We start from the raw sequence: 27294 nt of genomic DNA, 5'->3' as shown, positions 1-27294 counted from the left end.
TTAACATCCGTAATAGTAAAAATAACACAATAAAAAGCTATGATAATACAGATAATACATAAGGAACAATTTAATAATCCTTTTGTGAATTTTGATGTTATTTCATTTATAATGCTATGTGCTACAGAATATTTTTTGTTTGATTACATGCTTAAACGTCTTTTTATTTGATTTCGTTGGTTGTTAAATATTTCATAGCTAAGAGCTTTAACTTGCTCTACGATTTCTCTGAGAAAAGAAAATTGTTAACTAACTTGTGTTAGTGTTGTCATCGCAATTGCATTACACCTTTCCATATAATAACAGAAACACACTATTTTATTTAAATAGGTGCCATATGTAATAAACTCAATTATATAAATTTAATTTCACTTGTACCATTCATAACACTATATCAAACTTTCAGATAGAAGTAATGTCTCCAGGCACAAAACATACTTTTAATGAACTGGTAAAAATTAAAAGAAAAATCAATGTAATATTTTTGATAACACAAAATGATTATCATGATTATTAAAATGCAACTAGGTACATGTACAAATAGACGAAATTGGTCGTAACCGGTAATAAAAACATAACATATTACAAAATATCATACAGATAAATACATTTCTTAAAATTAATGCCACAATTACTATACTGTTAATGGAAGCGTGCGTATACAATACCATACCAAAAACGCCTAATCAACGATTCGCCCCTTAGTAAACACTTATCGATCATATTACTAGGAAGCCTTAACGATGCACTTTCTTTGTATTTCTTGACAACGTCTTGTACTTACACAAATTGATAGGTGAAGATATTCAAGAACTCAAAAATTAATTTTCAATTATTATTTTCAAGAAGTATAATTCATTATTATATATTATGATATTTTAAGTTGTCAATTTATTTACAATAAAAAAATGTTACCTACCTTAAATGAATTATAAACTAGGATTAAAGGCATCTATAACTGTCAAGACATCTTAAATGGTCTGCTTAAAGTCACTGTTGTCAAATTCGTATACAAAAAATAATGGTTGTGATATAAATATGTCCAAATCTTATTTAAAAAATGTTTTTTTTTTATTATTTATAACAAGTTATCTATTTTAAGAACTATATACAAAAGAAAACTAAATTTTTAAAATAGTTCTGTAGAAATGAAAACAGTTAAATTATTTTAGTTTAATTTTTTTAACAGAATAAGTTAATAAATATGTATCACTAGATCTCGATTACATTGAAAACACTCTAAAATTCCAACCAACTTGCAAAATTGTATTAATGTACATAATATGTCCCCGACATATTTTAGAAAATAAGCACTGTAACTAAATGACAAAGTTGCAGTGGGTTTATTTAAAACTTCTAATATATTTGTAAGAATCAATGAAAAAAATTAGTTTCACGATTACCATCTTTTTATGATACTATTCGAAGTAAAAAGAGTAAAGATGTCGTATCTAGTTAAAAATATCTGTACCAATATGATCTCTAGACGATAGGCACAGATAAAATATTGCAGATAGTAGAATATAACATATTGGTCTCTATACACATATTGGTATTCAAAATCTTTGGAAATCAATAAAAAAATATTTTTTCATTGACACAAAACGCCTTTAAAAAACCATTGGCCGCATTTTTAAATATAACTATTGCTAACATAAGTTGTCAGGCGCCTCCACCTAAAAAAATATTGATTTCGAAGTATATCTCAAGGAAATTAAAAAAAATACAAGTAATTGTTGTATTATCTCATTAAATTACTTTTTGTTAACTTGAGTACATTATTCTCTTAGATCATGTCATAACACTATTATTATCCATTGAAACTTAAACTATAATCGCCATAACCTCAAAAAATTAAAATGTCACTTAATCAAAATCATGCATTAAATCTTTTCTTAGTGTTATAAAAATAGAATAGCCTGATCTAGAGTAACGAAACAAAACAAACAAACTGGGTCTGACAGGTTACTGTGACGCATTCGTTCTTTGTTTTTCCTGTCTGTTCTTTCAAATTTCCCTCTTGCCGGTGGAGACAGCCAGTCTGTGTCTCTGGCATGCACAATCGTTACCGAAGCGCGTCGGTCTGCACCGACAGACATGCGCAGTGGATCAGTTCGAGAATCGGTCTAGAGGGAAGTGAGGAGGAACGTACGTAGCGAGAGGCCAGCGCACCGTCACGCCGCGTCGCCCGCACCCGCAGTCCTCCCGTCGCGCCGGTTCTGCGCGCTACACGTTAACCGCATCATGGTGAGTCACTAAGTGCGAAACTATTCATTTATGACGACCTTACGATCAAGATAAACTAATCCGCACGCAATCGCTTTAATTGCTATCCTTTGACGCGTATTGAATTACGCTAACGTGATATAGCCCATGGATAAGGCTTTTCATTGATATTGTAACGCTTAACCTAATTACTATATCAAATGTGAACACAAAATAAACTGCAAATCAGAGCTGAAGCAAAAAGAAGCAAATATGACATTCGTATTAACACGTTCGACATGTGACAATTTACAGGTAATGGACAACCGAACAATTGAAGACAATAAAAATGAACCAACTTCGGCAATCTTTATCACAAACTTTGAAAATGGAGATATTGTAAATTATTCGCTTGTTATCATCAAAGGAATCATAACATCAGGTGACTGCAATAACTACACAAAATTGAAATGCATAATAAGAAACAATGAAGTTCAGAAAGTCACTCAATGGGATGTATACAACAGAGAATTCAAAATATTGGTAGATTTAAGAAAAGGAGAAAATATTATCCAATTGGAATACGCGGAAGTACACCATAAAACCCTAATTCTAGATTATACACCACGTAAAACAAATCTCAGAGTGACTCCATTATATATTGTTTGCCAAGGTCATGATGGCTGCTTTCAAAGCCCACCTGACGTAGACAATTCAATTGACAGTGCATGTTCGCGAATAGCTATAGGTTCCAAACTAATTCAAAGCCTTACAGCTGAAAAGCTTTATGAAAGTGGCTTTGGACGTAAAACATTTCAGCTGGAACATGAAATTAATCCCAGAAAACCTGAATGTATAGTGTTTAGAAGTACACTCAATGTAAACAAAGCGAGGAAAATGAAACAAGGAGAACTATGGACCCATTTTGGAAGAGAAATAATGCTTTCTGACCTAGGTAGCAATGAAAGAAAGTACTTGGGATTTATTTCTTGCACAAGGTACAAAGGTACTGACATTGATAAGCCAATGACACATGATGAAATTGTCGCGTTAACCGAAGCTTACGCAGCCTTAGGTGGTGGTGGTTTAGCACTTTTTGGAACTGCGTGTTTGTACACGTGGCCTACGCGTGTAGAAGAAATTGTCCCAAAATTTTTAGACTGTTCTCCAGTTAATACAAGAAGATTTATGGATGACAGTGGCTACAGAAACACATTAGGCGGATGTTTTGCAACCACTTTAGGCTCTGTGTTTCATGAATTAGGACATACATTCGATCTTGGACATACCAAGGATGGAATAATGGGAAGAGGATTTGATAACATTGATCGCGTCTTTTTAGTTGGTGAAAAGAGGTCATCTTTGACAAAAGACAATATGAATAATTTCAGTGGTAAACCAGTACAACACTCCACAGTTGCTTTGCAACGTAATATTAACGTTACGATGAATGTAGCAGAACCATTACGCGTTTTAGGGCCAAGAAGTAAAACAACTCTAGGAAATTTTGCCTCAATGTCAAAATCTGACATAGTAAGAAGAAGTCCAAATGTTACACCTATAACAAGACCGTCAAGTGTTTATTCAAATGTAACAAATAGGATGTCTGAATCACGAAAAAATATAAATAAGACAAATGGAAATGATTCTGTGTATTGGAGCAGAAACTGTGCAGTTTTATTATCTTATCATAGATGGTTTAATAACGAATATGGAAGAGAAAGACAAGCTATAACGAGATATTTGAAGTTCGATAAAAATAAAATGATGATAATCTCTACTGCTGGCATAAGAATAGTTGAAGTTAGAGATGAATCCAATGGCATGGTTTTAGACTCATATGAATTTACCAATCTGTTGCCAGAAAAACGTTTTTTAGTGCCATTTACATTTTCGCCAAAAAGTAAAGTTTTGACAATTGTGGTAGAAGACGATTTAGGAAATGTGCTAAAACAAACATTTACTTACTGAACCCTAAAGTGATAAAAAGATAATAAAATCGGTAAAATGGTATATAAATCATAAATATTTCTTTTCAGCAAGTAATTTTAATTTAATAGTAGTAATAAATAAAATGTATCGTCTAGCTTACCAAATACTATCATTGTGTTAATATACTTCAATAAGAAACGATTCGATAACAGCTGCTAGAATAAATGTGATTACAGTATTATATAAGAAAAATAAATATTACATTATTAAGAATATGTGTAATACATAGTATATTCTCTTCTGTTAATTTCGGGAAATTAACCACTTCGTACATTAAAATTGTGATTTTTTGGACGTGCAAGGACTTTACAATATAAATAAAATATTTTTACGTATTATTTTAGCTTCCATGTTCTGTATGTGTATAATTTAAACTGCGAGCTTGGTAACACTGGATTAAATACAGCTTTACTGGAAATGGAAAATGAATATGACATTGACAGTGAAAACTGAAAACTTTATCATCTATTTAATATAGTTCTGTTTTTAATTTGTTACTAAATAGTATGTAATTATTTACGTTTCAGTTACTAAATTTTTACTTAAAATTTGCTGTAAATTAAACAAACCGTGCTAAAACTACTTTCGATTTAAATAAATTTTTTGTGTAACAAATTTACTGGCTCAAATGGCAGCTGATATTATATCTCCTAACTTTATTCTTGAAGAAATTAATTTTTTCCCGTCAATAGTGAATGGACGACTAAATTTTGTAGGATTTATGAGAGCAATTTCAGATCTTTTGGTTTTAATAGGTACGTCACGTTTTTTTTTTATTTCTTAAATTTAATTTGATAATCAATTTAAATATTAAGCAATATTACAGATCGGCTTGGAAAAGTATTTACTCCCGTAAAGCTTGATATGCAAGGAAATATCGATGTGAGTAATCTTTGCTTTGATTTAAATAAGCGTCGAAAAAATTTCAATATTATATTTCGCTGCGATTTTTCGAGTTCATATAAATAGTATTTTTTTTATATTCTCACCAGCAGGTTTAGTTTTTCTTTTACTAAGGTGTAAAAATTATATGTAAAAGTCTATCAAAATTTTTCAGAAAACAATTAATCAGATTGTCCAAAATTCTTATAATCAGTATATGAGGTTGAATGAAAAAAAAATTTCTTTAAGAAACTGAGTGAAATCTTTTGTTTTAGAAAATAAAAAAACATTATAAATATAATGAAGATTCATGCTTATTTGAATTAATGCTAGAAGAGATAAATAAAGGCAAGCCTGTAGCAGCAGAAGGTGTTCTTTGGCTTAACAGGTATAACCATTTTTATTCATAATTTATTAGAAGAGAATTCTTTTAGTCATAACATAAATATATATTGAATTGATGATGACTATATTTGAGTTTCTATACAAGCACCCAATTTTTTATCATCACAATGTCTTCATTGTTTTTTTTAAACATTTTAAAAAGATTAAGAAAATTATGAACTTTTTCTAGAAGAAATCAAGTTTTGTGATAAAACCACCTTTTGTAGTTAATTTTTGTCTTTTATATGTGATTACTTTTCATGCCCTATTGATGTACAGTAGAGCACAAAGTTAATAAATAATTGATTTACTTGATACATTATAATTTATGTGTTTTTCTTAATAATTAAATCTTTTCAGGGCATTACTATTTTTCGAGCTAACATTTAAAGAAATGTTAATTAATTTAAAATCTGAACAGTATGATGCCAATATGAAAAAAGTTTTTAGATCTGCTTATGAAGGCTCTGTTAAAAAATATCACAGTTGGATAACTCAACAACTATTTAATGTAAGATTATTATGAAATATAGTAGTCATTATATATAGGTAATAATTTGTGATTTTATATTCAGTTCATGAGCAATATAAAAGACCTTATCAGTTTTATGACGATAACATGTTTTGATGATTGTGACCTATTCACTAAAGTTGTAATTTTCTAATGATATATTGTATTATATTTTTTATCTTTTTTTCAGACTATGTGCAAAATGTCACCAACAATGCCTCAAATCCTAAAATCTTTTCAAGTTGATAACAATGTAAAAGGTTTTGAAGCAAGATTATCAAATTTTAATGAAACTATACATTTAGTAAGATGTGAAATTGATAATTTCTTCAATAATAACAATTTATTTTACAATAATGAAATAGTTTCATAAAACAAAGTATTATACCAAATTGTATATTGCATAAGATTCTACTATAGGTGCTGTATTATTATTTTAAGAGGCTATATGAAAGTATTTTAAAAAACCATAAATTACTGATAAATAAAAAACATAATTTTTTAATTAAAATTTATACACACATTTAATCATATAGACTATTTATTACTAAATTGTTAAGTTATATTTATAGTATTACAAAAACTTAATGTTCGGTTTTCTTGCAATGTACAGTTCAACAACACAATCTGAAATACATAAAATGACATGTACAAGTATAAAAGTGAAGAATAAATTTAATTAAATACTATTTTAAAACAAAAATATATTTGATACTGGCACATAAATAGAATAAGTTACCGGTCCTAGATACGAGAGGTGCTTGTAATCCATGTTGTTGGTCCATGACCTTATTAAATAAGAATATTACAAATCACAATTATAATTATTGATAGACACTATTTTTTTATCAGAAAATGACTTGTTGTGTAGGCTCATCAGCTTTTTTTTATTTGTGACTGTATATTTTATTGCTGGCAAAGGCAATTTACATTTTATTAAGTTATTTAAATTTTTAATGCCATTTGTTGGGTTGATGTAGTAATGCAATAATATACTTAAGGCTATGTTTATTACAATAATTATTGTAATACATGTTTTGGTTTACCTTGGATTTTAATAATTCATCTATCTTGTTTGTGACAAATAAATGCTTTTAGCAATGGATGAAACTTGTTTTAAAGCTATGAACCCTATAATAATTTCCAATAAGGTTATCACCCACAGACTTGTATGGAGAGTGTACTCAGTAGGAGTACTGAAGAGAAATGGATTGAATAAAAAGAATGATACCAGAGGCATCTGCATTAATATGGTTAGCATAAGAAATCCAGCCAATTCAGGAACCTGTAAATGACAATTTCACAGCTTAATATTATAAAGACGAAATAATTACAAATTATAGAATACTTACTCTAGATGACAGATTTCCATAATGTGCTAAATAAAGTCTGGTTGTTTCTATGATAAACAGTAGCGAATATACAGTCATGGATAAATATTTTGAAAGATGATCCAGTTTATCATACTAAAATAAAGTTTTTGAATTAAGTTTTTTAAAAAAATTGTTGGATTATGGATATTGACAATTTTTTTTTCACACTTTTTGCTAATTTTAATGTTGACTTCCTCATAATATTGGCATGACCTAATACAAAATGAGCTCAGTGTCACTTGGTACCAGCCTGTTGAGTCAAGAAGAGATGGGGAAATCAAAGCTCATACAATAGATTATTAATAGGATCAAGCATAATACACAACTATTACCATTCTTAGATTTATAATCAAATATAACTTAATTTTATTTGAGAGAACCAAAAGAATAAGTAGTAAACAATTTTATCATATTTTAATTGAAAGGCCAGTCAATAAAAACATTTAACTTTAAATTTATCAATTGTTTTCAATTAACTTCATTTAACCTATTATTTAAATCTTCAAAATTTTGCATACTTGCTACAAGAGAAACGTATTAAATTTTCGAGTGGCATATAAATATAAATTTGACCTGCATATACTTTTCATACTAATTTATTTAGTAATCTTATAAACTTGGGAAAATACTATAGTAGTAAATTTATAATAACTTAAAATCTAAGTTTTCATTATTCGGGTAAATTAGTCAATCATATTGATTTCATATGGTTTATGTAATAAAATACAAATATAGGTATGAGATTTGTACCATAACATACAAATTAAATGTGTGGAATTTTTTTCTCTTTGTTACCTATTAGCTTTGTTTACAGATATATACAAATAATTTTAAAGGTGGTATTGAGAAACTGGCGCCCTTTTTTGGTGTTTAAGAATGAACAATGAACCAACACGTATTCTCATTTGTAAATCGTATCATCATAAACCAAAAGGATGTCCTAATCTGATTAAGAATACAAACTCAAATTGAGTCGGCTGTTTTATGCATTTAACCTTCCACTAATAATTAAATTATCACTAAATAGCTTATGAAATAATTTACCTTTACATAGAAAAAGAATGCAGTAACGACGACCCAAATAGAATAGACATAAATATTAAAAAATAGGCATTTTTGTAAATAAAGCATCGTCTTAAATTCCATGTTTTGTGATTATTTTTAAGAATTATCCCTGTATGACATAAATTTTACAATTCAGATATGTTTTTCTTGTTATACTATGAAAATAATGTTTAAGTTTTGTTTTGTCTTATTCACCGTAACTGTTTCCCGGAAGTAGCTACTTATTTTTTTTTCTGTTTTGCTTTATGACTTGGTATCAAAGACTTTGGTCATATTATTAAAGAGACATCTAGTTTATGTGCTGATTCTTTTTTATAAAAAAAAAACATTTTCGGAAATATATACAGTGTACATTTCATTAAATAAAAGCAAATCTTAATGTATATATTTTTTATCTATGAAAGTAGCGATGTTATTTTTATTGAAATATTTGACAACTTCTGTAAGTTTAGCATAACCTATAAATATTTTGTTACTTAGATCACAAAAGATGTTGGCGAGAACTATCAAACAAGCTTTAAGTAAGATTTTTAAAACAAAATTACTTAACGTAGATAGTTTAAATATATAGTTGTTTATATACACAAAGTTTTATAACTGATTGAATTAAACTTTCATCAATCATATTTAATGTTATTTTCATTTTGAAATATTTTTGAACTATTTACTTTACAATTCTTGGATTGTTTCTTGTTAATCTCTATTAGGTATAAAAATCTTTTTTTGAATCTTTTATTTTTAAAAGGAGATGTTATAATATCTTACAGTTCCAAAGTTTTTATACAGTAAAGGTATACTACTTAGTGCATTATTTTCGCGTCTAACTTGCATCATTGGAAATAACAGTATGTATTCTCCCCAATGTTGTTTGAAAGCTATGACAGACAGACATGCAAATGAACTTAGTGAAGTTAGTTTATCTTTAATGTTACAGTTTCAAATATTTCATTGATTTAGTGAAGATTAGTAGTTAAATCCAATTAGTCTTTAGATGAAGAAAGAAAATTCTTAGATCAGAAAAATTGGAGGCAATGCAAGCATTCATATCTTTATTTTTAACCACACCTTTCTATCTCACTGTATCCTATTTAAGCTATTATTGATTTAGAGATGAATATATCTTAATTTTTAGAATAGAATTTTGTTGAGAAACTATATACTATTAATAAACCCTCTATAAAATTTCATATTATTTAAATTTAAAAATATTTAAAATACAAAAAAATTTAACCTATTTTTTGTAGAAATCTATCATTCATGTACAATTAATACTTTACTTTTTTAGCATTTATAAGACCAGAATGCGTGCAAGTTACCTGCAGCGCGGGAATAAAATATTTTCCACCACCTAAAAACTATGATCGTAAGTAATAAATCATGTTAACATTATTTATTTTCAATAACTTAGACACAGCAAGGGTAGGCCCCTCACTTGATTAATAAGACTTATAAGCCTTGCAGTGGTTGTCTGTAGCTGATATGATGATATTCATCATAATTTGTTTAAATAATTCATAAGTTATTAAGAGCTAACATTTCATTGCAGATATTGAAATACCCGAGCGTCCAAGATTACGTATGTATGAAAAAGTTCCTCTGTACCCACCTAATTTGAAACCTCCGAAAATGCAAAAAAGATTAAGATATATGAGAGGTCCAGAACTCTTACACAACAAGTTACAATTGAAACAATATGGAGTGATTGTAAGTAGCTCTATTTAAAACAGAATAAATATTTTTATTTAGTAAAAATAACTTTCATTGTCTCAATAATTTGGTTTATATTTATGATTGATTTATTTTTTTAAAACCATTTTCAAACACTACATAATTTGTCATGAATCGATTAGATAATTGCTCTTGTGCAGTTTCCGCTCTTTTGTTTCTATGCTTCTACTAGCCATCTTGGTCTTTCTGAAGCCCATTTTAATAAACTTAAGTGACATAAAAGTTTCCATCTTTCTCTCATATTTGGACTATGTAAATATTCTTTTATTTAGGGCTAAACTCAGGTGACTCCCTCTACACTTTTCCTGGAATACTTGGATTTTATGCTATTTTTTTTAAGATAAGACCTCTTATCTTTAAAGCTGTTTCCTGAGTATCACTTTTTGAGTAGAATCCCAACTTGTGTTTATGATTGTTAAAAAATTTGTTTGCTTTACAAATCATTTACTGGTCAGAATGCAGACTTGTGGACCGAGTTGTCTGTATCTCTAGTATTACTTCATTACTTGTCATTGTACAATAATAAATAGAGATGTATACTTATGCATATCACTGGACATAATATACATTTAAGTTGTGTGCTTTATGTATTACAATTATTTATTATGGGTAAACTGTAATATATAGGTACAAACATCTCCAACACTTTTTATTGGTTGACCACTGACTCTGTTTTACTTTGGTAACCAAATCCATCAAATGTTAATTGAAGAAATAGCATTTTATGATGAGACTGCTATTTGTACTTCAGTATTTTTACTTCTGAATATTATCACACATGGATTTCTTTTTATGTCCCAATGATCTACAATAATTAATATATATATAATTATTGTATATATATATATATATATATATATATATATATATATATATAATTATTGTATATATATATATATATATATATATATATATATATATATATATATATATAAAATACAATAAATGAATGTATATGGATAGATAAATAAGGTGATAGCTTAAGACGTTGTTTGTCTTGTTTATATGCAATTTGACTAAAGTTCGTTTTCAGTCTCTTCCTACTATAAAGTATAGTTTGACATCTTACTCACACACTAGCACTTAGATTTTTTTAAATGTACTTTCCATGATAAGCCAGTAAGCTTTTTATTTCAGTGAATATGTATCTGAACATCCATATTGTGATCATGTCATCTCACACAATTTTAAAAACTTATGACACAGGCTCTCGGTGGAGGAAGAATGGCTCATCAGCATTTTGAAATGGCAAGATTAGTTGTTGCTCGGCATTTGGATATGAAAAGAATGTATGCAATTTGGAGGATAGATCCACCATGGCAACCTGTTACAAAAAAGGGTCAAGGCCAAAGAATGGGGGGAGGAAAAGGTGCTATCGACCATTATGTCACCCCTATTAAAGCAGGCAGAGTTATACTAGAAATAGCTGGCAAATGTGAATATAAAGAGGTAAGTAATAATCACTTCCTAATTCATCATTCATCATCATCATTTCAGCTGGAGGATGTTTACTACAGGGCTTAGGCCTTCCCTGTAGATTTATGATGGGACTGGTAGAATAGGGCATTTTCTGACAACATGGTGGTCTGTCCATATTGTGGGTGGAAGTCGTATGCTCCGCCTGGCGGTCTGTGATCTCTGTAACCTTAATCTATTTAATACTCTAATATCATAAATTTATTGGATAAAAAATGTCGTGTATAATGTATACTTTTCTTTATAACATGAAATCTTTAAGAAAATAGTTTTTGCAATGTATATGAATAATGTTTCGCATCTGTTTCTTTACATAACTAAATATTATTAAATATTACACATTGCAAATTAATTAAATACTATGTATTCATAATATTCTTTTAAAATGTTTTTGTTTATTATAGGCACACCGTATGTTAAAAATAGTGGCAGAAAGACTTCCTTTTAAAGCCATGGCAGTTTCTCAAGAAATAATGGAAAAAGAAGCAGCTAAAGCCAAATGGAAGGAAGAAAATAATCAGAATCCATACACAATGAAATACATTATCCAAAACAACATGGGTGGCTGCCACAAAATGCTCTCACCGGTTGATCATAAATGGCATGGGAAATATTTGTAAACTATGTTGTTGTATCATGATCTAGTAAAAGCAATAGATATAATGAAAAGATTGATAATAAATTAAATAATATCCAGTAAAATAAACTTTATTAAAAGTTTACCTCTGTAATGTTTCACTAACCCAAGTGTTAAAAATAAAAGTGGTGAACTCTTTTCATCACTTTTATTGACCCATTGAAAAATATTACGACCAACTATGACATCATTAATACTAAAATTAGTCGAACATTATGTTTCTTAATTTATCGGTAGCGATCTTTCAAACTATCGTCTGGCTTCTCAACACGATCGCAATGCTAAACAGCTCTAATGACAGCCCGAGTCCTCACGCGACAGACCGTGCGCTAAGTCAAGCCTTGGAGAGCGTTCAAGCCACAGGTTTAAAATGTGGTGGTACCATAGAAAGCTTCAGCGGGCGCTGGTGCAAGTGTAAAAGTAAATGGCAGGCTTTATGAACTAACTTTATTTTCAAATAAAGTGTCTGTTTAAAAATACTGTTTCTCAAAAAATAAAATGAAAATATTTTTTTATGAATTAACAATCTTGGCATGTTGTCTTTTTCAAGACGGCCGTCTAAACGCAGTACTACAATGGATTATAAAAAATGCAAGTGTTTACTCATTAAAGGCAAAAAGATTCTATGAAAGTAGTAGGGGAAATAATTCGGGAAAATCCCTGTCCAAAAGCATAAGATTTTATTTAGGGAGATGAGAATAGCACCAAATACAATATCGCGTATTTCGAACTCTGTCTTAGGACTTGTAGCCTATAATTTAAAAAAGAACGGGGTGTTAAAATCCAAACAACCACTTAAGTTGTACGCAAAGGGACGTCACAGAAAAATTTTGTTTACGGATGAGAAAATTTTTAGAAAAGAATATTTTAAGAAAGGAAATGACCGTATTTATGCTGAAAGCTCTTGAAGCTACTCGATACGTCAACAGTACAACGTGGGCATTATCCGACTTCAGTTTGTCTTCACTTTCCGATGGTTTGGTGGGGTGTTAGCTATGAAAGAGCGTTTGTCATATTTTGGTGAAAAACGTATTAATACATCAGCACAAGTATATCAAGATACTATACTTGATAAGGTAGTCAAGCCAACAACACCATGTTCAATAACCAAGAATGGTCCTTTCAGCGAGACTCAGAACCGGTCATAAAGCTCGATCCACCCAATCTTTGTTAGAAACGAAAGTTCCGGACTTCATCAGAGTTGAAGAGTGGCCGTCATCTTAATATACTGGATTATCATTTATGGGTAATAAATCATAATAATATGGAGTTTCTTAAAGAATCGATACGATTGACAGTGAAGTATTTTCCCATAGAAAAAGTGTGCGTCGCTATTGATGTTTGGCCTCATCGTTTAAAGGGCTGTATTGCACTCCATGGAGACCACTTGGAATGTGCTATATATATTTTAATGGTTTTGTATCAATGTATTAAATTAACACACTGTCATAGTGATGAATGTTACGTAGAATAAAGAATGTTGTTTTTCTTCGTGACAATATTTATGGCACGCCATATATATATTTATATAAAAATTTCCACCGATGTGATTCTCAACACTATATATATGGAACAATAAGACTTAGAGATAGGAAATATGGTAAGAGTATTCTTATCGCCGAGCAGAGGGCAGCTAGGACTGACTTTAAGTTCACCTGAATGTGTAGCCCTTTTGGAGGCGTCCATTAAAAATTGCAATTGTTCATCATTGCATATGGCTAGCTTATACGTATAAATGATCAAAATATATAATTTTTGATATATTAACAATTACCATGAACCGAAGTTTGTAATTCACCCATAAAATGTAGTACAGACCACGTGAAGTGGATAGGGGATAGCTACTGATGATGACATACTACTTATGTCGTTATTTATTTGTCTTCGTTATTTATCTGCGTATGTATACAACACGTGTAGGTTACATATAAATGTCACATTTATTTATATTTTAATGGCATTGAACGTAGATATATGTTGTAAAATAGGCCAAGGTAATATTGAAATTAAAACACAGTTGATTTAATAATGGTATTATATTTGACATTTATTAAAGGAATTTTCGTGACAAGCCTCAGTTTGCATACATTAATAAATCTTGTAGCAATGAATATTCATAACTCTCCTTCGAATATACTTATTATTGCAAAAACTCAACAAAAAAACAAGTGTTTCCGTAACAAATATTACAGCTCAAAGTACATAGTATCGTATGTCTAAACTAACGACGAAAGCCAAACAACGCTATATCAGTATTACAAGAAGAATCCAACAGTTTTGTTAGATTAAAGCTGAACAGTTTAACATTGTTAAAATATTTAATGATTCCAAGTACCGATCAACTTACTTGCTAAATTATGAGTATTTTTCGACCAAAGTGTATTGTATCTAACATTATCCAGGGTCACAATAAATACACAAAGACAAGATCAAAATATTGATTATTCAGTGTACATTTGTAACAGACGTGAACATCTCATATTACCGAGTGCAACTCTACGCTGTTAAAATAGTATGTCAAGCAATTCTACCACAAATATTCTCTATTTTCGCGTTGTTGCATTCACATGAATACCTATAAATTATATAACGTCATAACAATATTTACAAAGCCTAAGGAGCTAACTTACCAATAAATGCAATATACATTTTCAATAAATTAATATTAGTGTTTACATGTTATAATACAAGCGCTAGGCTTCATATGATATGGCTTTCTATTTATAAAAACGACCGCATATAAAATCAATCCCTAGCAGTCATATTATCACAAATCCATATCAAGTCGGTGTTACACAATTGACAAAGCTTTCAAACGATCTTTAACTAGGCCTATCTTGCTGGAAATTTAGTTTTAGTATATATATATATGTTAGGGAGGCGGTGGCGACTCTAAGGAATGTCAATAAAATGTAGACTTACATATAGAATCGATTCCAGTTGTGTAACAATCTTTTAATAAGTCTTGAGCAAATATTTAGCCCACGGTTAAAACATATTTGACTAGTTCTGTCCTATAGCTATGTAAAACTAACTATTAATAACTAAGCACTGGCATTATGCGGGCTATACACCTATTTCTTTGTTTATAAATTAAGAGGAGATTAAATAACTGCGTTGAACTTAGATATAGAATATACACATAGTTGATTTTATTTATTCAACGGCTTGGAAATATACACAAGTATTAGCTAAGCTCTAATTTAAGATATATAAAAGTGAGGTAGCGTTTTTACCATTTCTAGAGGAAAAATATTTACACGTAGTGGAAAAATGCAAATTTCTTTATTTGGTATGGGGAAAGAACAGCGACAACATTTAAAGGCTCGCATATTCATAGGTAGGTATAATCTGAATATTTTAAATTAGCCCGTAATAAGTTATATCAATATACAGACAAAACAATGCGTGTTTACAGTTACTTAAGTTTATTTATTATTTTATTGACGTAATTACTCATATTAATTATCTGGATGCACACGATACATCATTAAAAACATAAATTATGTGCAGCTTTGTAGTTGACTAGAGGTAAATACGTTTAACGCTAATATAAGTATAAAACAGTTCACATATTATATAGTTTCGATTTCGATCACTGCAAGGATCCATTTTTAGACACATATTGTTTGGAGGACAATACCTTGACCGACAACAACATTCATTCGTAGGCCTCGCTCAAATGCTCTAGCAAAAATTTTAATTGTCTTTTCATAAAGTTATTTTTGTGAGCGATTGAGTCGCAGAGTATTTGCGTGGGTGCGACTTTAGGGCCTTCGTTGATGTTTTCGTAGGTGTGCGTGTCGACTGACGAATAAGTGTTGTTGTTGTCAACGTCAGCGGTATTGTCCTCGGTCCCGGTGACCGCGGTCGTGTCAGCGGGTGCATTGTATACGTCGATTGGAGGAGCTTTGATGATATGCTGATATTTAAACGTAGACAATATCTGCCGGATCTTTGCAATGATCTGCTCTACTCAGGCGTTTGATTCCTGCGAAAGATTTGTTTAAAGATCAGATTTCTGCAGTCATATCTATTTAACATATTTAGTGATATTCACACTCTACTAACTATTCTAGTGATATATTTAGCTGCTGTCTAGCTCTCTACGTTAATGATTAAGTTAATGGATGGTTTGCTTTTTGTAAGTACGCGAGTTCAGCGTAAGTAGGCACACGCTTGTAAGTTACAAAGGGCTACTGCGATGCTACCTACCTATAGAATAATAATACTGTGGGGCGTAATAATGTATAATTGTATAAAACGTACTCATATAAAATACTATGCTAATATAATTTTTAAATGCATCAAAATTCAGGCTCTATCATTCATAAGAGAGTACATCAAACATCGAGATAGGGTAAGAGGGAGATATGATAGTAGTGCGTGCCGTGACGTGGTATCGAGGCAAGCGACACAGCAACGTCTACACTAGAAGCATGGTGGGACGGTGTGGCGGTTTATACCTTGAGGTTGTGGAAATAATGCATGATTTGATCGTAGTCCATGTGGAGGTCGTCGAGGCCGAGCGATTCCACGGGCGCGTCCGTCGAGTTGCGAGAGTACATTGGGTTGCCTACAATTGTTGCACGCTTCACCTCTGGGGAACTGCTTTCTGTAATTGTCGTATTATAGTTGTGTAATAGATTTAAAAAAAATTAACGGAAAGTCATTTCGCATACACAATTATGAATACCTCCATAATTGTGTATGCGAAATGACTTAACGATACAGCGACATAATAGTGCTATTCAGGCAAAAAGAATAGGACTGTGAACTGTGAAAAATTTTGGAGATTGATAACAGTGCGATTAACAAAATATTAAGAGTTATAGTTATATATACGTATTTTTTAAAAGTGGATATCCATTCATCGATTGCAGATTTCATGAAGTATAAGTCTTCGTGGTAGTTCTGTTGGCACCTGGCCTTTATACAACAGTTCTTATTCGTTTCGCTTTCGTAAAAGAAAGAATTTATTAGTAATGAAGTAAATTTTTCTAATATAAATGTACCTTTATTCTGCGCGCCTGGATCGACGTAATCTCCCTTTATGTTCGATTCCTTGGGTCTAGTCACGTGTCGCATCTGCATATCCGGTAATCCTGAAAACACGAACAATTTAATTATTGTTTTAGAACGATTTGCTTATAATTTTAATTATAACAGTTTAAATTACTGTTGTTCTAAAAACTGTGTCATGTAGTTTGCTTTGGCATTCGATTTTTTAGTGACGTTAACTTATGATATTAAAAAAAAACTTTATTTTGATTGTAAATACGCAATATGTATGCACAGAGACGTTCAAATCAATTTTAAGACATGACGCATGCGCAACTCAAGGGATAAAAATGAGAGTTACACATATTTTCAAGAATCTAAGTTAACGTTTAACTCTGTAGCTATTGATTTTGATAGTTAGACCACTTTCAGCTTTTTTATCACCCACGAGCGCTCTTTGCCCACAGGCATTAGGATGAACCTTTTTATTATAACAAATATCTAATGACGACCCGCGTTTTTACATTACATATTCCACCGGATTGGAAAACAATCAATTTTTTCGTCAAGACAGACGCTCTATAAAGCAAATGGGCGCATTGGTCTCCAAAAGAGTAATTAAATTCTTGTGAGCTTGAGACTACAACCCAATTAGTTGCTTTAATCGAATTATTATAGGTATCGCTGCCCTCAAATAATCGGTTTTACTAAAAGTACAAAAGCTTGTATTAAAGTTACTCTTACCTATTCCAGAGTCATGCATGTAATCAGGGCTGTCGGGTTTGGCGAAGGTGCGTCGCAAGTCGTCCGTGCCTCTGTTGAGTCCTACGATTTCTCTATAATCCTTATTTTCCATAATCAAAGGCGCGTCGTTGTCGAATTCGAAAAGCCTCGCGCAATCTTCCTTGTTCGTTAGTTTTTCTACGGGGTTATCTTCCAGGTCAGTGTCGTATTGCATGGTGTATGAATCGTTTTTATAGTCTTTCGTTTCTCGAGTCATGTACGGTGCGTCGGTTTTGTTCAAATCAATAATTCTGAAATGTTCACTGCATATTAAAAGAAAATAATTTATGCTGATCAAGTACTGTCGGGTGGAATACGTTACCGTTCCGTTCGGCGGGCATTCTCGGGAGACCTTTTGGGGGGTTCGGGTTCGCGGTCGTGTTTCTTGTGATGGTTCCTAGAATGGTTGCGTCGAGTTGGGGGCATGACGGTTTCGGGAAGTGACTGAAATATAATTATTTTTTTTTGTTTTTATTTGCCTTATTTATACACACACGTGCAACATAGTTTCGGAATTAAGGATTTAAGTTGTTTATAAATCATTAGCAATGAATTTCACTTTTAACAAACGCTCAACTTCTAGTACGCTCCGAACACCGAGACTGGAACTGCAAATTTCGGAATGCTAAACGTGTAATGCTTGATAGCCTAAGTCGTGCTTATCTCAGAGCTTGGAGGCTGCCCGGTTCAGTAATAAAGTATCAAAGAGTTGAAGCTCTTGTGAGAGCCATCTAGTTTTGCTACCGAAAATAAGGCTGCAGGATAAGTGCCACCTGAGCTCTGCCTGGTCAAATCCGTGGAATCTGTGATTGTAAATAAAGCAACAGTTGCCCTCCTCCACAAAAAAACTACTACAATGCTCTCATCAGCGTTTACGTCAGTGTGCCTGATGCTATGTCAAATACCAGTTTCACATTTTCATCGCATATCTACGGGGGGATATATCACACAGATTATGATATATCCCCCCATAGATATCTCTGGGGTAGGCCCATGCCTTGCAGTGGGTGTCTATGGGTTGAAATGACGGAACCATTATAGTAAATATAATTTTTTCAGAAGTTTTTACTTAACAGATTCTTTCATATTATTTTACTTGATTCAGTTGTTCATGCCACTCCTGCATAGTGATAGACACTAGGGGACGAGTTATTACTTGTAGTGAGAATGTGGCAAAGTTTATGAAGAAAAAAAATAATTAATAGATATTATATTATAATGATATTAATATTATCTTTTTGACTGTACTCAACCGTGAAATAACTTCACAGTTGACTAGAAGTTTGGCGCAAGCTAAATTTGAAGAAATAATACTTTTTTTTAAACCAACTTTGTTTGTATTGCGTGGCGGGACAGGTATCTGGGGTTGTGATGTTGAGGAGTTCCTGTGCGGTGGCACCGGGGGTCGATACTCATCGGAATCAGCTCCATCCACCCTAAACATGAAATTAAAATATTAACTAAATCATCTGAAATAGGTTTAATTACAAAATAGCTTAGAGCTTAAAATTTAAAAAAAAAAATTTTGTGGAATATGTAAAAAGCGTGTATTATTCTAGCGGTGATTCATTCAAGAAATGATGTCGACATAATCTTACTGCCAATGACCGTCTGCGGAGTGCTGACGGGTGTGTCTTGCTGGTTTCTTGCAGTACGTGGTGGAGTCGATCACTCTCTCTTTTTTTTCGTTTTGTGAAGGTAGCTCAATGGAGTTGGGATTGTCAAAGCTGGTGACCATCACGTTTCCGTTGTCGCGGATAGCATCCTCCGGGTCCACGTAATTGTAGTTAAGAGGATTAGATGTGATTCTCATCTCTTGGTTATTGTTACTTTTGTCTGTGGGTTGTGCGGAGTTCCGATTAGCTAGTTGTCGGTTTCCATTTCTCTCTATTGTTGCACGGCCTATAAAGTGAACAACGTAATATTATCAAACTTGAAAATACATAAAGAATCTAAACTGAAAAAAGTGTTATTGGACTCCTACTGGCCAATTTTATACAGGTTAATCAAGCAGCAATCGCATAAAACTATACTCATAATAATTAGCTGTTAAACTTTTCCTAACATGCCATGAGTTTTTATTTTGCCTGTTCCACAAAAATAGACAATCACTATTGAATTAATCATATATTTTGGCTTAATTTTATTTGGCCTCAATGAAGATTATTTAGTATTCACTGTCATGTAAGTGTCGACGTTAAAACCCGTTTGAAAATATATACTAAGTACTTAAAACGAATAATGTGAAAAAAGGTAAAAACATCAAAGAGCGTGTATAAAAATAATTTATGTTTTTACATACGTCGTAAAATTCTTATATATAAATTTAATTTCTTACAATAATAATCAAATGAATTCTAAGGCCTCACAGGAAATACTTTTTTCCTTGATAGAAATGTGATATTAGCTAAAATTAATTTATATTTATCGATTAATCGGCAAGATTTACCTATTAAAGAAAACTAGAATTTCTTTTAATCATCCTATAATTGATGATAATTTGTAAGCGATTGGTGTTCCAGCGCAAATCACGTCAAAGAACGATTAACGAGAGATTAACGGTAAATCAAAGTAAATCAACCTTTTAGAAATCAAGACTAATTGTAGCAGAGATACAAATAAAATGAGAAATGTAAATTAATTTTTAATCATACATTAACGCTTAATTAGAACCTTAGTGTAAATTTATGAGATCATCTTACCTAGCCACACCCAATCGTGAGCATTTGTTGTAGATTCTGTGGATGGTTTATCTCTGGCAAGTCCGAGCGTAGTGCCAACTAGTCCCGCCACTTGCAATCTCCCTCCCTCTGCCACTGCAGGCAAGGATCGACCTCCACCTATTCCTCCCTCTACAGTGGCAGGTTTAAGACGAGATGCATAAACCACACAGGACACTACGAATACCTAAAAATTGTTAAGTCAATTAATAATCAGAAATTAATTTCATATTTTTTTTCTTTTACAATACTTTGTTTTTTATCTTTTGTTAAGAGTTTATTACTTGAAATATATCTTAATAGCTTGAGAAATGTTATAGTGTATTCGCGCTAAGGAAATAGTGGCACTTTGTTGTTATTTAACTTAACCACGTCATAGGGCCAATTAAATTACAATACATTAAAAAGCCGTGTTTACAATAGACAATTGAAGTAACCCCTTTAGAAAATATCGATGATTATCGCTTAAATATTGTTACAACTAATAAAATTTTTGGTATACTTACGACTATTGCGAAACAAAATGCTCCAAGAAGTACGTACATTCCTAAAAAGTAAAAAAAATATTCCATTTATTAATGCTTTTAAGAGATCAATAAGTATGTGACTGTATCACGTAATGATAAATTTGTTATAATTTACCAATTTCTACGGGTGTCATGTGCGGTTGTTGGTGACGAGGGTGTACAGCAGAATTGCTACGGAATATAGAGCCATATTGCTGCGCTTGTACTGTTGGTTCGTGATTGTTTTCATCTTTGAACGGCGAGAAACCTGAATAAATGTAATAAAAAAGTTTGATAAGTTATTTTGACCAATAAATTATCTTTATTTTATATGTGCTGGATATGTTTAATACTAGATGCACAACTTATCCTGTTGGTTAGTGGTAATTTTCAAAGGACGCGTCTACATGACATCTGTGGTTTGCATGGTGCGGACTCATTAGTGCTCTTATGATGAATGTAACCGTATTTTCAATGACTTAGAGTATTTATTTTCTGATTTCTGTGCTTTGTTGTGACTCGTTATGTTTTTAACACAAAGATGGTAAGTTCGCTAGTTCGTTAAGCTTCGGAAATCGGCTTCGGAAGGCAACAAAAAGAATGTATTGTCTTTATGAATTTAGTTTTATAACGATCTATAATTATAATATTAACGGAGAAGATAAAATAGGATGCATAAATTGTACAAATTATGCAAAAGATACATAAATGATACTTGCACATTCTTTTTATAAAAGTTGACGCATATAAAAACATCCTTAACAACAAAATCCTAACCATACTTTTTGATACTCATTACAATTCTTTGTATAACTCTATATAGTACAGAGATAATGACGTTAATTACCTTTAAGTACATCGCTAAGATCTGACATTCCGTTTCTAAGCCCACCTCGTGCCATAATATCATCATTTTGTGGGGTGTCGGGTCTTTGTGGTACGTCGCCTCCGCTGAAATCCACGTCTACGCTGGCAGCGGCGGTGGCGAGGGCGCCAGGAATGTTTTTAATATTGGCTGGAGTCTTCGTGTCTCCTTTTCCGGGAAGCGCTACACGTCGCAGTGGTCCCACGCGGCATTGTTCAGGCGTCAGTAGAGTCACACGAAGTAATTCGCCGCTACCTATAGTACCCAATGTTGTATATACATAAATACTTATAGAATAATGATCTTTTTTAAGATAACGCGATTGAGACTTGGTATTATATATAAAATACATCTTATAAAGTTTAACATTACTTTATTTCTGACGATTTTTAAATTGTTTGCGACTTAAACAAAAATTATTGAATTAGTGTTTCATTATAAGTCATAAGAACAAGAGGTTATTCGATATACTTTACATACCTTCCCCGACAGCTATCACACGAGGATGCCGAGAAGCTAACATGGGCGCGAACGCAACTACTTCGGCGTCAAGGCTCTCCACTAGCAAATAGTAATCCGACACCGCCACGTCTCGTAATGCCGTATGGCTGCCGTCCGAGAACTCGATGTCTATGTCCAATAAACCCTCCTGCAATGTTTACACTTGATATACACCCGACTTCTGGTTTTCACTTACATTACACGTACGTGCAAACGCAGTTCGTATTTAACTTTACTCAGTTCGTTAGTCAGTTTGCTAAAGCATTCCCAGCTAATTATGACCTGCTTTATTCTCCAATCCGCTTAAAGTTGTTACAGAGTTCAGCCAGTACTTTTTGTTAAACGTTAGTCATAAGCAAATCAAGAAGACTTTATAATTATAACATTTACCAATAAGTAGTTATTAAGGGTAATAAATATGCCAGCAGTTTTACAATGATACCGAAACCGCTGTACCGCCTATTAGATATGCGCGCGGCGAGACTGGAGCAGTATCGGCCTCTTTATCCGTCAGTCTACTGCAACATTAACAATACATGCTCTTTTTTCTTTAGTTTTTTTCTCTTTTCTCCTCGCTGCGCTTTCGATAGCACTATATTACCAATATTTACAATGATTACCTAAAATATGTGAAAGAATGTGTGCATTCGTTTGTTTACTAAAAGTGAAAATGATGTACATCGTTTGTGCACTTGGGGGCGATTTCATTATAATCTTCAAACACATATTTTTGTCTTATTATACTTTAACATTTTTTTCTAATGTCTAACAGACTCTGAGATGATCGCCATAACTTATTAAGTCTGCCTTAAATTAGGACTAATTCCAGACAACTAACCGACGACGAGTGATGCAGATGAGTGATGTTTCGAGTTTATAATTCAAAATCCTGAATGGAACTGCGTTGATATGCCAGGTATTAATGTTGTTAAAAAATGTTTAAATAAAGTTAATACAATAAATGTCAACAATAATATAACGTTATTCTCTGGTATTAAACAAAACAGCTTTAATAACACTTTTTTAATCAAATTAGCTACTTATATTACGTACGTATTTCTATAAATATATTATAACGAAAATTGTAACCAACAACTATAAAATACCAGAACAGTTTACCAATGGGTAAATAAATTATTTAATTATTTATTTTCATAAAAATTAGTGATTATTAAATGTTCTTTTGTCTCTATCGTTAAAGATTTCAAAATGGCCGGCTTAAAAGTAATCTTATACGTAGTACACTGAAAAGTTACAAAGTAATTTCGCAAACAACTTTCCTATCCGTTCGGATCTCTTGGGAAATTTCGGGAATCTAGTTTTATCCGCACGCGGCCTATAACGGAGAAACGTCTCAAAATTTCCCAGTCTTAAGCCTAAAAAGGCTTGAAAACTTTGGTTATATAAAACAACGACACCATTTTATATATTCTGCTTTTGAATACACTTAAAAAAGTATTTAAAAAATAGGTCATATTTTCTAATTAAAGCTAAAGAAATATTTGTTAATATAATAAATTTAGCTTAATTGTATAATCATTTTCCCTTAATTTGTATTAATAAAATGAAAGCACGCTTTACGAGCGCATTAAGCAGAATCATTAATGATTTTAAATTTGTATTTTACAGAGCAGGTCAAGGGTGAAGCACTTAAACTCTACGTCAAGCGGCCCGAGCCCTGACACTCATTTGCCAGGTGCTCGAAAACGCCGGTCGCCTATATTTATTTTTACTCATATTATTCAGGTCTTCAATCTAGATGTATACATTGCATTCGATTGAAATTGTATTAAAAATTTTTGAAGAACTCGCACATCAACTAGACAAATATTTATTCTTTCGAATAGGCATACTTTCAAAAAGTCAAGACAACAACATATAATTTATATGTATTTGTACATAGTGTTACTGGCTCGCTTTTTTTCCAAATATAATATATACTGCCAGGAATTGCATTGCAACATTTTGAATGGTGCTATTGAGAAGAACTTGAGAACTTATATTGCATAGCTATAGACAATGTCACGTATCCTCGTTTATATAAGTTAATTATCCAGGAAGACATCATAGGGGACAGTTCTTAGTAATTTTAACCTACGTTTAACCTACGAGCATTGCGTATCCATGCATAATATCGTAAGACATTTAACCTACATCACAAAAGTGAAATTTTGGCATTTTTTTTACGGATTTCTTTATGTAAATAAGTAGTGTTTTGATAATTATATTTAACACGTGACGCTAAAATATTGCTTCCATCTTGTATGTTGGTGAACTGACTGAACTCGGTCTTTTATCCGTCTGTATAATGTCAGAGTTCCATAATACTGTAGGTTCCAGATGCAGATATATGGTTGTTTGTAAAAATTCAACACAATTATTAACTAATTATACTCAGATTTGTGTTCTATTTGTAACTCTTAGTTTTAGACGATATGATTTTAATTAAATCTTAAAGTAAACTTAAGCTAAAGTCAGATTGATGCCTTTTGAGCAATAATTTTGAGTATAAAATATTATAAGGTTACCTGATATTGAGCAGTCAGTCGCCTGGTGACCGTGGTTTCTGACACGTATCCGTTCTCGATGGCCGTGTCGGGCGAGATGTTCAGCTGCAGACCGGAGATGACGCGCACCAGCAGTCGGGAAATGGAAACTTTGTCGTTCACAACTCGGACTTCCCGAAGACCGATAACGCGACCTATTAACACAGATGTTAATTTGCAAATGACGTTAAATTAGAAATGTAGTAGATAAATATTTTTATGTAGTTGGATGTATATTACACATCGAATTAATTTTATAACAAATGAAAATAGGCTACATAATAATTTAAAATTTATAATAATTTGATATTGTTTTTTATTATAGGAAAAGAATTGGAATATTTAAAGACTTTCTGACAGTCGTAAAATAATCTGTAGTATTTTTTTATTTAATATTATATATAATTTAATAAAATTACAAAGTATTAGACAGTTACATATTACATAACGAACATTATTAAATAACCAATAACTGATAACTAGATTAGTTAACACTATCTGTCAAGAGAGAGTTAATATTATGTTTGAAATCTTTTAAACATTTATTATGTAGCGTATTGAAAATAACTGTGTACGTAAAAACTTCTATAATAATTAAAAAGGGATCTTTAATGGAAATTTAAGCTTGATAATGGATTGTTTTAACCACTCTGTAGAGGGATATTCTTAGATCATGGTGTCTTAGAATATCCCGCAGCCAGTTATGTTAGTTAAAGGATATTAACATAGAAGTTCAATTTAATTGTAGTTTCAATCAAATTTATGTATTCTGTCTTTCTTTTTCCAGTGACGTACAAAAGTGACCACTAGAACTAAACCTAAATGAATCTTGTAAGTTTCAGCCGCAGGATGTCCGTTGAAGGAGATAAGCTAAACAAATGAGAATCAGGTCCTATTGAAAATCAAGGACTCCATATCCTTGATTTTCAATAGGACCGGTAAGAAACGGCCTGAGTCCAGAGTCTTCCGACGACCTTATCAAGGTTCTCTGTTCACCTTTTAGGCGGAGGTTCTACGCTGCGCTAGCTAGTCCGTGGTCACCAGTCCAGAACCTAAGTTAAGGCCCCAGAGGCCATTTGTTCTGAGCGCTTTGTGCCTTACCCACTATCAAAACAATTTGCCAATGCGCTGGGTTATGCACGTTACTTTTCTTCCTCTACGGATGTACTTCCTTATTTCGAATTTCATGTCGTAGAGAATTTATTTATTTAAATATTTATATATATTAATGAAAAGTAAATAAGAATATAAATTAAACGATTTAAAATAACCTGTGATTGGTGATAACACTTGCACTTCAGTACGGCCTGTGCTTCGTCCTTGTAAAACTCGTTCGCGTAAAGATGCGATTCGTGGATCGGAGACGCGCATCAGCGACAGCACCAGCTCGGTCACCTTGAGCCACGTGCGCCGCGACACGAAGTATGACACGCGACCTGAGTCATGGTCTTTGGCCAGGAACCTTGCGTAAACCTAAACGAAACCAATAATCATAAGTCTTATTATAGCTATAAGTTGAAGGATTCCATTATGAGGGTTTGCAATCTCAATGCAGTCTCTATCAAATTAGGCTCATCCGGCATTCTTATGACACGAATGGTATAATATGGATAACAATGTAAATATCTTTTAATTCGTAGCACCATTGTTTGCCAATCTTTAAGGTAGTACATGAACTACAGGATGTACACGAAGTTCCATTGAAACACATGAAAATGATATTGATAATAGCAGAAATACTAATGAGAAGTTAAAATAGGTTATTTACATCAACTTTCAAGAACCCCATATGTTATAAAATTATACTAAAATGATTCAAACAAAAATAATATGTTATTAAAATACAGATATTACTTACTACCTTTGTCGATCACATGCTTCTAGAGAGGGTAATATGTACACAACATAAATATCTATTAGAAAGACCTAATAAAAAAACGTAACACGTTAATACGGGCAGGGAAAGAGTTAACAGGGAAGGTTATTTAAGAATAATTGGTTTTTAAACTGGAACTAAAATACATCGGAAGCACGGGTAGTAACTTTCTATTTAAACTGTTCTCGATTTATTGTAGATTAACTAGCTTTTTTTTGTTTACAAACATATGTAACTCCCTCT

General features: G+C 32.0%; 4 protein-coding genes across 5 annotated transcripts in view; 3 read left to right on the top strand and 1 right to left on the bottom strand.

The window, feature by feature from the left end:
• The first annotated feature begins 2385 nt into the window (after positions 1–2385).
• Positions 2386–4196, top strand: LOC137930552 (uncharacterized). The gene has a single exon (XM_068773844.1). It carries the CDS (start codon positions 2479–2481, stop codon positions 4174–4176), a length of 1698 nt encoding a protein of 565 aa, XP_068629945.1. The 5' UTR covers positions 2386–2478; the 3' UTR covers positions 4177–4196.
• Positions 4197–4464: 268 nt separating this feature from the next.
• LOC137930473 (glycolipid transfer protein) lies at positions 4465–7078 on the top strand. Its single transcript, XM_068773731.1, has 5 exons — positions 4465–4952; positions 5024–5079; positions 5355–5467; positions 5824–5974; positions 6165–7078. Exons 1-5 carry the CDS (start codon positions 4826–4828, stop codon positions 6345–6347), a joined length of 630 nt encoding a protein of 209 aa, XP_068629832.1. The 5' UTR covers positions 4465–4825; the 3' UTR covers positions 6348–7078.
• A 1769-nt stretch (positions 7079–8847) lies between these two features.
• Positions 8848–12333, top strand: mRpL16 (mitochondrial ribosomal protein L16). The gene is made up of 5 exons (XM_068773787.1): positions 8848–8933; positions 9698–9775; positions 9959–10116; positions 11347–11589; positions 12021–12333. The coding sequence occupies exons 1-5, from the start codon at positions 8903–8905 to the stop codon at positions 12234–12236; spliced, it is 726 nt and encodes a 241-aa protein (XP_068629888.1). The 5' UTR covers positions 8848–8902; the 3' UTR covers positions 12237–12333.
• Positions 12334–14967: 2634 nt separating this feature from the next.
• The window catches only part of dtn (transmembrane protein 132C dtn), a 115035-nt gene continuing 102708 nt past the window's right edge, over positions 14968–27294 (bottom strand). The window contains exons 8-21 of one of the 2 annotated variants that reach the window (XM_068773466.1): positions 26447–26648; positions 25158–25330; positions 22609–22777; positions 22111–22383; positions 21400–21531; positions 21264–21304; positions 20740–20944; positions 19636–19939; positions 19368–19473; positions 18360–18481; positions 17999–18300; positions 17269–17358; positions 16720–16868; positions 14968–16244 (exon numbers count right to left, since the gene is read on the bottom strand). In XM_068773466.1, coding sequence (XP_068629567.1) covers positions 16230–16244; positions 16720–16868; positions 17269–17358; positions 17999–18300; positions 18360–18481; positions 19368–19473; positions 19636–19939; positions 20740–20944; positions 21264–21304; positions 21400–21531; positions 22111–22383; positions 22609–22777; positions 25158–25330; positions 26447–26648 — 2283 coding nt within the window. In that variant the 3' untranslated portion in view covers positions 14968–16229. Of the gene's footprint in view, positions 16245–16293; positions 16869–17268; positions 17359–17998; positions 18301–18359; positions 18482–19367; positions 19474–19635; positions 19940–20739; positions 20945–21263; positions 21305–21399; positions 21532–22110; positions 22384–22608; positions 22778–25157; positions 25331–26446; positions 26649–27294 lie in introns of those variants that run through there. The other variant, XM_068773467.1, reaches the window with a different exon arrangement.

This window comes from Battus philenor, unplaced genomic scaffold (genome assembly GCF_028537555.1).
Source record: "Battus philenor isolate CCGP_79_NKW_IND1 unplaced genomic scaffold, ilBatPhil1.0.hap1 SCAF_6, whole genome shotgun sequence".
NCBI classification, from domain to species: domain Eukaryota; kingdom Metazoa; phylum Arthropoda; class Insecta; order Lepidoptera; family Papilionidae; genus Battus; species Battus philenor.
This window is presented reverse-complemented; position numbering and strand designations above follow the sequence as displayed.

What these genes read in the sequence shown, in the direction of transcription:
- LOC137930552 (XM_068773844.1), top strand. Translation starts at nt 2,479, where the DNA reads ATGACATTCGTATTAACACGTTCGACATGTGACAATTTACAGGTAATG.
- LOC137930473 (XM_068773731.1), top strand. Translation starts at nt 4,826, where the DNA reads ATGGCAGCTGATATTATATCTCCTAACTTTATTCTTGAAGAAATTAAT. An exon ending in GGTGTTCTTTGGCTTAACAG is followed by an intron (nt 5,468 to 5,823) that starts GTATAACCATTT and finishes AAATCTTTTCAG; the next exon opens with GGCATTACTATTTTTCGAGC. An exon ending in TAACTCAACAACTATTTAAT is followed by an intron (nt 5,975 to 6,164) that starts GTAAGATTATTA and finishes TCTTTTTTTCAG; the next exon opens with ACTATGTGCAAAATGTCACC.
- mRpL16 (XM_068773787.1), top strand. Translation starts at nt 8,903, where the DNA reads ATGTTGGCGAGAACTATCAAACAAGCTTTAA. An exon ending in ACCACCTAAAAACTATGATC is followed by an intron (nt 9,776 to 9,958) that starts GTAAGTAATAAA and finishes ATTTCATTGCAG; the next exon opens with ATATTGAAATACCCGAGCGT. An exon ending in GCAAATGTGAATATAAAGAG is followed by an intron (nt 11,590 to 12,020) that starts GTAAGTAATAAT and finishes TGTTTATTATAG; the next exon opens with GCACACCGTATGTTAAAAAT.